This window comes from Carassius gibelio, chromosome B14 (genome assembly GCF_023724105.1).
Source record: "Carassius gibelio isolate Cgi1373 ecotype wild population from Czech Republic chromosome B14, carGib1.2-hapl.c, whole genome shotgun sequence".
In the NCBI taxonomy this organism is placed as follows: Eukaryota; Metazoa; Chordata; class Actinopteri; order Cypriniformes; family Cyprinidae; genus Carassius; species Carassius gibelio.
In genome coordinates this window covers 269,877-282,703 of record NC_068409.1, presented here as the reverse complement: position 1 = coordinate 282,703, position 12,827 = coordinate 269,877, and the positions used below count along the sequence as shown (strand labels likewise).

At 38.6% G+C, this 12,827-nt stretch overlaps 1 protein-coding gene and 1 long non-coding RNA gene across 2 annotated transcripts; one reads left to right on the top strand and one right to left on the bottom strand.

The window, feature by feature from the left end:
- Positions 1 to 884: 884 nt before the first annotated feature.
- Positions 885 to 4,062, top strand: LOC127971254 (uncharacterized). The gene is made up of 6 exons (XM_052574150.1): positions 885 to 1,634; positions 2,160 to 2,444; positions 2,556 to 3,171; positions 3,278 to 3,546; positions 3,669 to 3,906; positions 4,041 to 4,062. The coding sequence occupies exons 1-6, from the start codon at positions 1,193 to 1,195 to the stop codon at positions 4,060 to 4,062; spliced, it is 1,872 nt and encodes a 623-aa protein (XP_052430110.1). The 5' UTR covers positions 885 to 1,192.
- Positions 4,063 to 8,828: 4,766 nt separating this feature from the next.
- LOC127971971 (uncharacterized) lies at positions 8,829 to 12,035 on the bottom strand. Its single transcript, XR_008156980.1, has 5 exons — positions 11,893 to 12,035; positions 11,420 to 11,719; positions 9,540 to 9,699; positions 9,323 to 9,412; positions 8,829 to 9,149 (listed from the first exon to the last, which is right to left on the bottom strand). It is a non-coding gene; the product is annotated as an uncharacterized LOC127971971 (long non-coding RNA).
- Between the last annotated feature and the right edge of the window lie 792 nt (positions 12,036 to 12,827).

Genomic DNA, 12,827 nt, shown 5'->3' with positions numbered 1-12,827 from the left:
CAAGTCTCAGTTAGTCTGACATACCAGTTTTCCCCCAGAAAAAGATAAAAATAGAATAAGAACATTTTAGTAATAAAACATGTTTGAATAAAACATTTGCAAGATTGTTCAATGCATGTTTGGCCTGAGTTTTTGTTGCATTGCGCTTGACAGATGCGTTTGACCGCTGCAAGTTCATAACATAACGTTAAATATGAAAAGGATCCACTATAAACAGTCACACAATACTGTCTTGAACAGAAGATTTAGGGATCACTTGAAATGAAAATAGCCTACTCTGGTGTGTGTGTGTGCGCGCGCGCGTGTGTGCGTGTAAGAGAGAGCGTTTGTGCGTGAGCGCGCTAATGCGTTCAAGATCGATATCAAAAACGCGTTCTGTGGGAATGACCCTTTATTATGCATTTACGTTTATTAAAAATGTTATAAATTAAATTAACGTACTTCAAACAAAAATGATTACAATCATTAAAAATTACTTTGTTTCAAAATGTATTTGTTATCGAACAAATCAGTCCCAATTAAGGTAAAGTTAGTCAGAAATGACCATAAGTGGAGTATCGCGAGTCTTCAGTACACAAAAAATGGCTTAATATCTAAACATACTTGTACTTACAGTAGCCTTACAAGTTCATTCAGTGAAGGATTCCTCCGACTGATTCAGATTCAAACCATGCGATCATGAAGCATGAAAATTAACTGTTTAACTTAAACGAATAATTTTTTTGATGGTAAAACTGCACTCAAACATAGTAATGTTAAATGTGATTTTTTCATGCCGTGTTGCTGGAGATGGATCGCAGCAAACGCGGACATAAACGCGATATGAAATAGTGTTGAAAAACGCTATTAAAAATAATTCTTTATTTTCTGACCTAATGAGCCAATCAGCGAAAATGCTGCTGTTGGTAAACAATCCGTTTCCATGGCAACTGGAACAAGACGCGTCACTGTTTCATGACGTCACAGACCCAGTCAGTATAAAAGGTCTCGCCCTGGCAGAATCTCTTTAGTTGAGCGATGTTCGCAACAGAGACGTTAGTCTGAGTGAAGTCTGCGAAAACAAACCTAGCAACACTTGTACAAACGCCAGTCCGTATAGATCGAGATATATTTTATCTGTACAGACAGTGTGTATCAGATAACGTTAAAGTTCAAACTGACATTACCAGATACGGATTACTTATCTGTCAGTATGAGAACCACAGACACAATGTCCAAAGACATGAGAGAGGTGCTCCTGGAGGTGTACGTCAACGACGCCTTCTACTTCGGTGACAGCTACTGGGCATCAGATGATAAAGATGTTCAGCTGGAGTTTGAGATCACCGATGACATCTACGACCTTATCAGTGCATCTCGAGAGCTAGATGTGCAGCTGGAGGTTGTGACGGTGGATCATGTCTCAGGCAGATACTGCAGTCCAGGAGAGATGCGTGTGCAGCTGGAGGTTAATGCTTGTGACAACATCTCGGTCTGTGAAGTGAAAGATTTGCAGCTGGAGATGAACAGGAACGGCAGCATCTCAGAGCTGAAGAGTCCTACGCTGGTCTCTGAAGATCTGAGCGACCCAGCAGGACCTTCAGTGGAAGAGGCCAATGATCAGGGTGTCCTGGATGCTGAGAAGAGTCCAACAGGTGAAGACATGCAAATGTCTTATTCATGTTTATTTGTGTTGTTAGAGATGTTTCTAATAGTAAATTATTATATGTTGGCTGTGACAAAGACCTAATACTGTTTTCCTACACCTTGTTGAGCTCTCGAGCTACAACCGCCAAATTTGTCAGCGACCTTTATGCTGATTTGAATTTTGGTTGCTATATTTTTTCTAAATGATCTGATTCATGGAATTCCTGTAGCCGACTTCCAAACGCTGTTAGATTTCCATTTAGAGCTGAAAACTTTTCAAAGTAATGCCCTGTTTAGAGTTGTTCCACTCTCTCGATCTATCTGCTAAAAATAGTTGGATAGATGCTAGCAACAACTAGCAGAGGACTCGTAGTTGTTTGTAAAGGTCCGATTGGTTTTTAATTGTTATGAAGTTAATTATGATGTTTAATGGGGTTTGAAATGTTTTTCAAACTTTCAAGCTTTTAAAAGTTTTTTTTTTTAATTTAACTCTCAGACAAGACTTATCTAGTTTGTTTTCTTCTTTTTTTCAGGACTCACTGTTGGGGAGATAACCAAGAAAATGGGGGCAATCTTCCAGCAAATTTGGGCAGTTTTCCAGACAAAAATGCCAGAAACTGTCGGGCAACCTGAAGTGGATCTTCTCGATCCAAAGGAATCGTTTGTTCCAGATCCAAGTGCTCCCAAGCCAGAACCTGAATTGGATCTGTTAGATACAGAGCAATCGTGTATCCCTGAACCAGAAGTGGATCTTGTTGTTCCTTCTGAACCTAAACTGGATCTGGTTGATCCGGAGGAATCACGTGCCAGCCCAAAAGGTGAAAAGATGCAAATAGAAACGTCTTCTTAAAATTCGGACTAATTAATCATGTTTAATCTGGTGAGAGATGTTTCTAATTACACATTGTATGTTTTTCTTCTTTTGTCAGAAACTACCAAAGCCGTGAAGAATAAGAAAGTTCATGGCTTCGTTGTAACCAAGAGAGTAGGATATGCTACAGTGAGGAATACGAAAAAAACCTTCCTCCAGAACGACAGATCGAACTCAGCATTGCCTGAGATGGATCTGAATGTTGGTGAACCAAAACCTATTGAGGATTTGGTTGCTCCTCCTAAATGGGATCTGGTTGATGCAGTGGAACTGTACACCACGAGTCCTAGCGTTCCTGAGCCGGACTCTGAGAAGGATCTGGATGATCCTCTTGAACGTGAATGGGATAAGGACTCGATGGAATTATATGCCCCGGGTTCAAGTGTCCCTGAGCCAGACCCTGAAGAGGATTTGGTTGATTCAGTGGAACTGTACCTCCCGGGTCCAAGCGTTCTCAAGCCACGACCTGAATGGGATCTGGCTACTCCAGTGGATTTGGGTGCACCAAGTCCAAGCGTTCTTGAGCCAGAGTCAACAGTGTTATCTGAACTTGCAAGTTTGGAAAACTACGTCCCTTTAACCATGCTCCAACTAGAGGATCGTTTGAAGCAGTGTACACTGCTCAAACAAAGACATGTCACCAATGTCTGGCCCAGGGTCTTCATCGGAGACGAGTAAGTCTGCAACACAATTGTATTTCTCTCATTGTTCTGTCATTTATTCTACAATGTAAATAGTTTTCTATAAAAGACTAACCAAGGCTTTTGTGTCCTTGTGCAGAGAGGCCGCAACAGACCGAGATATGCTGCAGGAGATGTGCATCACTCACATTCTGAACGCTGCAGCGCCCAAAAAGGACTTGAACTACTTCTTGGGAACATCTTATGTTGAAGATCTAGAAGGAACAGTCAATACAGGGTCCAGATATTACAGAGGCTTGCACATCAATTATTACAGCTTGCCTACAACGGACAGACACTGTTCTGACATCAGCAAGTGCTTCATGCCAGCTGCAAAATTCATTGACAAGGCCGTGAATAAACCAGGGAGTAAGGGCTGACACACACACACACACACACACACACACACACACTCCATATATTGTCTACTATCAAGTGTGTTATAGTCTATTAATGAGTTTTTTGACCATAATTCTTTTTTGTTTCCTCAGGTAAGGTGTTGATTTGCTGCAAGCAGGGTGTCGACCACTCTGCGACTCTGTTTCTGGCATATCTGATGATCTGCCATGACATGATGGTGGAGGATGCCATTGATCACGCCATACAGTCGAGACGCATCCAGCCCTCCAGAGACTTCCTGAAGAAGCTGATGCTCCTCAATGCTGACCTTGTGAACAAGCGAAAACTAAAGTTAGAGGACATAAAAAAAGGCAAAAAGAGGAGAAAATGGCAGCTAAAAAAAAGTGTAGAAATATACTAAAAGATATAAAAGAAAATGTTCACATCTAGAAATGTCAATAAAATGAATGGATAATGTCCTGATAATGAGATGCTTTGTCTTGTAATGTATTTATTCTTTACAGTGTAAATGAATATCTGCACTGATAGAATCAAAATCCTATCAGCATTGTATTTTATATATTTTATTTATGTACAGTAGTCTGTGCTGAGTACAGTACGTAAGGTTAACCCTGTCTGGTTTAAATGTTTGAAAATGATTAACTGCTGAAAACATTCATTGGAAATTTAGAAAAGTGATCAAATGTAATCAGTTACATTACTTTAATAAAGTAGTTGAAATAGTTAGATAACTTTTTTGACTAAGGAACTTTAATTTATCCACTTTATTTTTGCAGTGTGGAAGTTATTTTCCGTGAAGGTGTGGGATTTCCGGTTCATTTGCCGATTTACGTAAATAACAGAAAATAAAGTGCAGAAAATGGTGGATGTGTTTGCGCTAAAAACAAGTATTTGGTGTTACGAGAATACATTAAAATAAAATAAATACCAGTTTCCTTCGTATCATTATATCGCTCTTGAAAAACCCTAGGCGTTCCCTACATGTGGCGTTTTGAGCTCTTCTAAAAAGTTAATCATTTTGTGAAGAAATTGGTTCAGTTGATTCAAAGTTTTGTAGGTTATTTTCTCCCATCAACTGTTTGACACATTTTTTTAAAGTTTAAATTATTTTACTTTGATGACGGGTTTTTAGAACCACGTTTCACGCACAAGGCACAAGTTTGAATAAGTCTGTTTTATCGTGTGTTGTATTGAAAAGCAATAGAAACACTAAACTGTTGATTGCAAGCTGCTGCTGTAGAATGTAAAAATCTATAAGAGTCAAGTGAACTCTTGACCTTTGTAGTTAAGTCTGTAAAACACTCGTCTCTCTGCTGAATTCAGGTCCCTATTATGTCGCCTGTCAGTGAAGTGATGTGATAAAGAATATGAGATTAACTTCCCATTCCAGTCCACTTTTTCAGGATCATCCACATAAACTTGAAAAAAAAACAAAACAAGAAAATACTCTTTTAACTCATTAACAGTATTTCACTTAAAATAGTTATTACAGCAGACAATCTTTTTTGGATCTACACATCTTCTGGTTGAATCTCAAAAAAAAAAAAAAAAAAAAAAAACATCAAGAAATGTCACCCTAAAATAAATATATGTGTGCACTATTTTTGTTTATTTATATATATATATATATATATATATATATATATACACACAGTACAGACCAAAAGTTTGGAGACTATTTTTAATGTTTTTGAAAGAAGTTTCTTTTACTCATCAAACCTGCATTTATTTGATCAAAAATACAGAAAAAAATGTAATATTGTGATATATTATTTCAATTTAAAATATTTGTTTTTAAATGTATTATACTTTAAATTATCATTTATTTCTGTGATGCAAAGCTGAATCTTTAGGATCATTATCACATGATCTTTTAGAAATCATTCTAATATGATGATTCATTATCAAAGTTGGAAACAGTTCTGCTGTGATACTTTTGTAGGATACTTTGATGAATAAAAAGTAAAAAAAGAAAAAAAAGAAACTGTTTTTAAAATATAATATTTTGTAATAACAATATACACTACTGGGATTTTATTTTTTAAATAAAATCAATACTTTTATTCAGAAAGGATGTGTTAAATTGATAAAAAGTGATAGTAAAGAAAATATATGATTAGAGTATATATTATTAGATTTTTATTTTGAATAAATGCAGTTCTTTTTAACCTTTTATTCATCATATATATTAGACAGCAGAACTGTTTCCTATTTCCATTTCTAAATGATCATGTGATAGACTGGATGTTACATGTGACACTGAAGGCTGGAGTAATGATACTGAAAATTCAGGTTTGCATCACAGGAATAATTTTTTTTTTTAAGTATATTCAAATATAAAATTATTATTTTAAGTTTTAATAATATTTCACAATATTACAAATTTTTCTGTATTTTTGATCAAATAAATGCAAACTTGATGAGAATAAGAAACTTCTTTCAAAAACATTATAAATAGTAATGTTTCCAAACTTTTGGTCTGTACGATATATATATATATATATACATTTTTGCATTACTTTTGCTGTTGTGCTGTCAAAGTGATGCCAAAATGAATGGGAGTCTATGCAATGCTAACAGCAGGTGGGGGTACGCTAGCCAATGGCGGCGTCTTGGGGTACTTCAAAAAAATATGAAACCCTGTCATTTTGACAGCAAATAGTTTAAAGACTCCATTTGCCCATTCATTATTTTTAAAGAAACACGAAAATGTATAAAAAGGCCCCATTGTATCTTACGTTGTGGCCCCGTAGAAGCATTTTTTGTAAAAATAGGTTAACGATTGCGTCATTACCTGCAAATCACACAGTAGAGACATTACCGCATGGACAGGAGGAGAAGCTCGCGGGAAATCTTTTACTGTCTATGAGGCTATCGGGAAGACGTGGAAGGCATAAGCCCATAGAGAGTCCATAAAAGAAACGGGACAAAATTATTCAACAACGTCTGCAAGATTTGGTGAGTGATTCATATTTCTCTTGGCACAGCTATTAGAAGATTTACAATTGTCAGACAGGTTGCTCACGTGACATCTATGTCATCAAGCTCAGTTTGAGTCTGTGCCAGGGGGGTAGGGTTTCATATTTTTTTTGAAGTACCCCTGGGAGCCGCCATTGGCTAGCGGACCCCCACCTGCTGTTAGCATTCCATTGACTCCCATTCATTTTGGCGTCACTTTGACAGCGAATAACTTTACATCTGTGGCGTTTAAAGACTCCATTTGTCCATTAATTATTTCTAAAGAAACACGAAAATGTATAAAGGCTCCATTACCTTGTATCTTACGTTATGGTCCCGTAGAAGCAGTTTTTGTAAAAAAAAATTGGATAACGATTGCGTCATAACCAGCGACTCTCTGTCACACAGTAGAGAAATTACCGTATGGACAGGAGGAGAAGCTCGCGGGCAATATGTTACTGTCTATGAGGCTATCGGGGGGATGTGGAGGCATAAAGTCGAGGGAGATAATTAATCAGAATATTTACCGATATCCCGGAGTAATTCATTTACTCAAACAGTACACTGACTTAACTGCTGTGAAGAGAGAACTGAAGATGAACACCGAGCCGAGCCAGATAATGACTCGTTCACGAGTCAAGAACTGGTTGCATCGGTTTTCGGATCACAAGTACTTCTTTCGGACAGTTCGATTCAATAAACCAGTTGAAGAAAACAGTTCACCGGTTCTTTTGCGCTTGACGTAATGGCGTCATTGGCGATGATTGCCCTTGATTCAAGCCTTCGGTTTACCCGTGCTCATAACATTAGCAATCAGTTCAGAATCAATCACCAAAAGAATCAGTTCGGTTCAGACGCTCTGTGTGTCAGTCTGCTTCACGCTGAATCACACATGCGCAGTATCATCAGTTCCTCGGTTCTCGAATCGGACGCGTCTGACAGAAACTGTTCTTGACTCGTGAATGAGTCAGTCTGTTGTTAGTTATCTCTCGACTCTGTGTTCATCTTCAGTTCTCTCTTCACAGCAGTTCAGTCAGTGTACTGTTTGAGTACATGAATTACTCCGGGATATTGGTTTGTTTGAACTCAGAGGGAGTGTTAGCCACATTAAAAAAGTTAACAGCTTAAGTCATTTGTGGATTAATGCGTATTGGAGACGCGATCCGTTTAAAATGATTCAGTTCGATTTGGAATTTCATGTCCATTGGTTTTCATTATTTCTCTTGTTTACTATACTATTTATTACTAATCTCAATTTAGTTTTAGTTTGGATCTAGTTTTGTATTTATTCCAGTTTATATGAAAAGGTTCATGTAGCATGATTTAAAATTCATATACAGACTAAATCCTTTTAACTGAATGTGCTAAAAAGTTTAAAAGTTGTAGGAAGCATGGTGGTGGTAATGTTGAAGGGGCACGACCGAGGTGCCGTAGTTTGCTTATAGCTTAAGTTTAGCTTAAAAGTTCTGGTGCTTTTATTTTGGCTTCAAATTTCATAAAAGTTATATTTTGTGAAGATTTATCTTGATGGACAAAATGTGGAAGTTTCATGATCTATGATTGAACGCAGAGCTTATTCTTTGCAATAATCCAAAACCCTATGAAAAAATCCTATTGGCTTTTTGCCGAGAACCAGTTCGATGCTAACAGCCAATCCATCTACAAAGTGACATCATAGTTTCCCAATTCTTCTGACTGCAAACTTGCGTTCAAATCAAGCGACAACCTCCCGCTCTCTCTCATGAAACCAACAAGTAACTAAAACTGCAATTCTTCGACTGGCTGCTAAAGGGCTCTCTCTAAAAACTAGTCAGTCCCATAGACTCCCCATGTTAAAATGCCCCATGTAAAAACTTTACAGCAGAAAATAAAATGTTTACAGCATGGTGCGAAATGTGGTTTTGGTCTATATAGCAAATTTTACCCTTCATGACAACTGTGAGGGGGTGATTTTTTTTTATAACTCATCCATTCAAATTATATTAAGCCCTAAAGATCTGCATAATTAAGGGCGTGGCCACTTGAGCGACAGGTGGATTGCCACTACTTGTGTTGAGTTAGGTGGGCATGGCTACAGCAACCAGCTCCCGACTTTTTTTCAAATATTGTGATTATCCGGGAGTGACGCACTTCCAAGATTGCGACGGCTGGGTGTGCCCACTTTGAGCTTCAAAAATGCTCTTAAGAAACCTACGGGTCACAGTATGTGGTTCAAATCTGCCTCCATTTCTGAATGAAACACCTACTTTACTGCATCCAATTAGTAACAATTATTTTTTTTCCAGATTATTGTTTTCTTATTAATACGACACATTTTTGTGAATTTTCACAATCAGTCTTCTTTTAATGTTGCTCACAGGTCTAGTATCTTTATGGAGGAATCACAGCAGTGAGAGGAAACACTGGGGCATTGATAGGATCCTCTTGGACTAGAGCTGCTTTAGCAGGAACCTCAGAGCAGGGAGGTTGAGAGAGGAGCTCTGGGACTCGAGCAGCCTTGAACACCAACTGAAGCTGTGACTGCAAACACTGGGAACGACTTTGCTGGAACAATTTTATTGTTCTTTACCATCATGAGAGGAGCCTTTATGGTGGATAGGACGGGCATGTCCTCCAGACACAAGACTGTCCCTCTTCACCACGACCTACAGGACCTAAAACACAATTAGAAATTATACAAAATACACAAACATACTTCACAAGGTATAAAAATATATCTTGATATCTGTGTAGTGTATATGGATTGCCTATAGAACAGTTGCAGAAGGGATTCTGATTAAACCAAATTGAAATAAATAATCAATCATTTTAGCTAGTGTAGACTTACCTTGAACCAGTCATGTGAGCCTATCTCCTCCAGATGAACCCTCTGCTCCGGGATGCTCCTTGGGCAACCACAAGAAAAAACGGCAGCATTCTGTGCAGAAAAATGAGAGAAATTTCTGATTATTTCCTTCAACTTCTGCGAGATTCCTCCATTATCTATGAGGCCATTACTTATAAAGCTGCTGTTTTCATAATTAACCTTAAGATTAAGATCTCACCATCTGAGAAGCTGGGTTCGATCCAGACATCAGCGGCGCATCATTTTTATATCGCTGCTGTACAGATAACGGTTGGTCATTGTGCTAAACAGCAGCACACACAGCTTCCCGCTGTACTCATACTTCTCAAAGTACTCAGGAGGACAGAAATTTGCTGTCCCTGGAGGAAAAAGTTTGTCAAATGTCTAAGTTTGCTTCACTACATTTCAAACTTTACTCTTGTCTTTTCTTCTTCTGAGAATGTTGTTAGCGCTTTGTTAATATTTGGCTGTGCCTCGTCTAATTGAGACATGCTGTAACTGGTCACTAGAGTTCAAATCCAAAATACATGTTTGATAGAGAATACAGGTCATATAATTAGAATATCATCAAAAAGTTGATTTCACTTATTCCATTCAAAAAGTTAAACTTGTATATTATATAAATTCATTACACACAAATTGATATATTTCAAATGTTTATTTCATTTAATTTTGATAATTATAACTGACAACTAAGGAAAATCCCAAATGCAGTATCTCAGAAAATTAGAATATTGTGAAAAGGTTCAATATTGGAGACACCTGGTGCCACACTCTAATCAGCTAATTAACTCAAAACACCTGCAAAGCCTTTAAATGGTCTCTCAGTCTAGTTCTGTAGGCTACACAATCATGGGGAAGACTGCTGACTTGACAGTTGTCCAAAAGACAACCAATGACACCTTGCACAAGGAGGGCAAGACACAAAAGGTCATTGCAAAAGAGGCTGGCTGTCACGGGATAACCGTACCCTGGAGAGGATTGTGAAACAAAACCCATTCAAAAATGTGGGGAAGGTTCACAAAGAGTGGACTGCAGCTGGAGTCAGTGCTTCAAGAACCACTACACACAGACGTATGCAAGACATGGGTTTCAGCTTCGCATTCCTTGTGTCAAGCCACTCTTGAACAATAGACAGCGTCAGAAGCGTCTCGCTTCAAAAAGGACTGGACTGCTGTGGAGTAGTCCAAAGTTATGTTCTCCGATGAAAGTACATTTTGAAATTCCTTTGGATATCAGGGTCCCTGAGTCTGGAGGAAGAGAGGAGAGGCACACAATTGATGTTGCTTGAGGTTCAGTGTAAAGTTTCCACAGTCAGTGATGGTTTGCGGTGTCATGTCATCTGCTGGTGTTGGTCCACTTTGTTTTCTGAGGTCCAAGGTCAACATAGTATACTAGGAAGTTTTAGAGCACTTCATGCTTCCTGCTTCTGACCTACTTTATGGAGATGAAGATTTAAATTTCCAACAGGACTTGGCACCTGCATACCGTGCCAAAGCTTCCAGTACCTGGTTTAGGGACCATGGTATCGCTGTTCTTAATTGGCCAGCAAACTCGCCTGACCTTAACCCCATAGAAAATCTATGGGGTATTGTGAAGAGGAAGATGTGACATGCCAGACCCAACAATGCAGAAGAGCTGAAGGCCACTATCAGAGCAACCTGTGCTCTCATAACACCTGAGCAGTGCCACAGACTGATCGGCTCCATACCACGCCACATTGCTGCAGTAATTCAGGCAAAAGGAGCCAAAACTAAGTATTGAGTGCTATACATGCTCTTACTTTTCATGTTCATACTCTTCAGTTGGCCAAGATTTCTAAAAATACTTTCTTTGTATTGGTCTTAAGTTATTTTCTAATTTTCTTGAGATACTGAATTTGGGATTTTCCTTAGTTGTCAGTTATAATCATCAAAATTAAAAGAAATAAACATTTGAAATATATCAGGCAATATAAATATAATATGTCTGTGTGTAATGTATGAATATAATATACAAGTTTCACTTTTTGAATGGAATTAGTGAAATAAATCAACTTTTTGATGATATTCTAATTATATGACCAGCACCTGTACATACCACTGAAGGAGATTTGAGGCGTGCTCTTCAGAAGGTCCCCAGCACTGAAATCGAACAGTTTGACCTCCATGGTCTCTGTGTTGAACACAAGGTTGTACATCTTAATGTCCCTATGGAAGAGCAAACGACATCAGCGTCAATCACCTGCTCACTGAAGAGCTTGCCGTGATGTCCATGCAGGACGAGGGCTGGTCGGGATGCTCCTGCAGTCCAGCAGCTCTATGATGTGGAGACAGCGGGGTCTTGATTGGTCGTGACTGTCAAAGCCAGCTCTGGAGGAACTGTACTGGGATGGTCAGGCTAGAAGAAAGATTGTTTTATGATGGTCAGATGGAAGTAGTTTCTCAGGATTTAGCTCAGTCTGTTTGTCTGTTGAAATATCTGTACTCTGTTTTACGTGAATCCAAGATCTTGTAAATTGCAAACAGTGAATGACAGATTAAGGAATGAAAGAGAGAACACAGACCACTCACAAGGCTGAGATATGACTAGATTTCTGTCTTCGATGTGAATTTCACAGCCACCTGAAGACTTCAACTCCTCAACGATGGCATACGTCCACCAAATGAGGTCTATTACAAGATTTGTAAAAGTTTTTTTTTTTTTTAAGTTCACACAGCAGTACTAAATGAACTGTAAAAAGAAGGAAAAAAAGCAAATGGTAATTAAAAAAACCTAAAAAAAAAATTAACTGCAGTTAGAAAAACATTATTTAAAGCATACATTTTCCTAAATAAATACACACCCTAAAATAAATGAAAGAAGAGGCTGTGTTATATTTAGTTATGACAGTAAACTCACCCTCATTCACAGTCCAGATGTCTCGGATGTGAAGGACTGACTGGACTGTCCTGATCTTAAGGCTGGACGTCCCGCATGTGCTCCTCTGCAGTGAGGGGTCTTCAGGAGCACTGGAAGGAGACCCCTGAGGATCAGTGTCCTCTACAGAAGTCAACACCAGAGAAGTCTGATCTAAACACCGCTATATCAACCAAAAGCTTGCTTTAATCTACTAATATCAGTAAAACATTCAATCCTCGTATTCATTCTTCATTCAGGAGTTACTTTCGGTTACTTCAATCTTGAAATATAACATGTATCACATGTAGTGGAAAAACTCACTTAACTGCATTTGTATAATGTGATGGTGGTGTGTGAACAATGAACAGACTCTCAGATGTTCATGTTGATTTAGCATCAGTCCAGCTCCTGGATGGAGACACATCAGTGTCCTGCTCTCTCTGAGCTTTGGTGGATTTGTGGGGAGAGGAACAACAGAAGAAACCTGCTCTTTTTATGCCTCTTCTTCTCGTCTTTTCTCCTCTTCACCGACAGCTACAGGCGTCTCCTCAGGAGAAGATGGCTCCGTGTGGTCGGTGGGTGTCAGTGTTGTCCCTCCGTCCCATAA

Excerpts from the sequence above, each read along its gene's own strand:
- LOC127971254 (XM_052574150.1), top strand. The coding sequence starts at position 1,193 with ATGAGAACCACAGACACAATGTCCAAAGACATGAGAGAGGTGCTCCTG. Across the intron at positions 2,445-2,555 it reads ATCACGTGCCAGCCCAAAAG|AAACTACCAAAGCCGTGAAG; the intron begins GTGAAAAGATGC and ends TTCTTTTGTCAG. Across the intron at positions 3,172-3,277 it reads AGGGTCTTCATCGGAGACGA|AGAGGCCGCAACAGACCGAG; the intron begins GTAAGTCTGCAA and ends GTCCTTGTGCAG.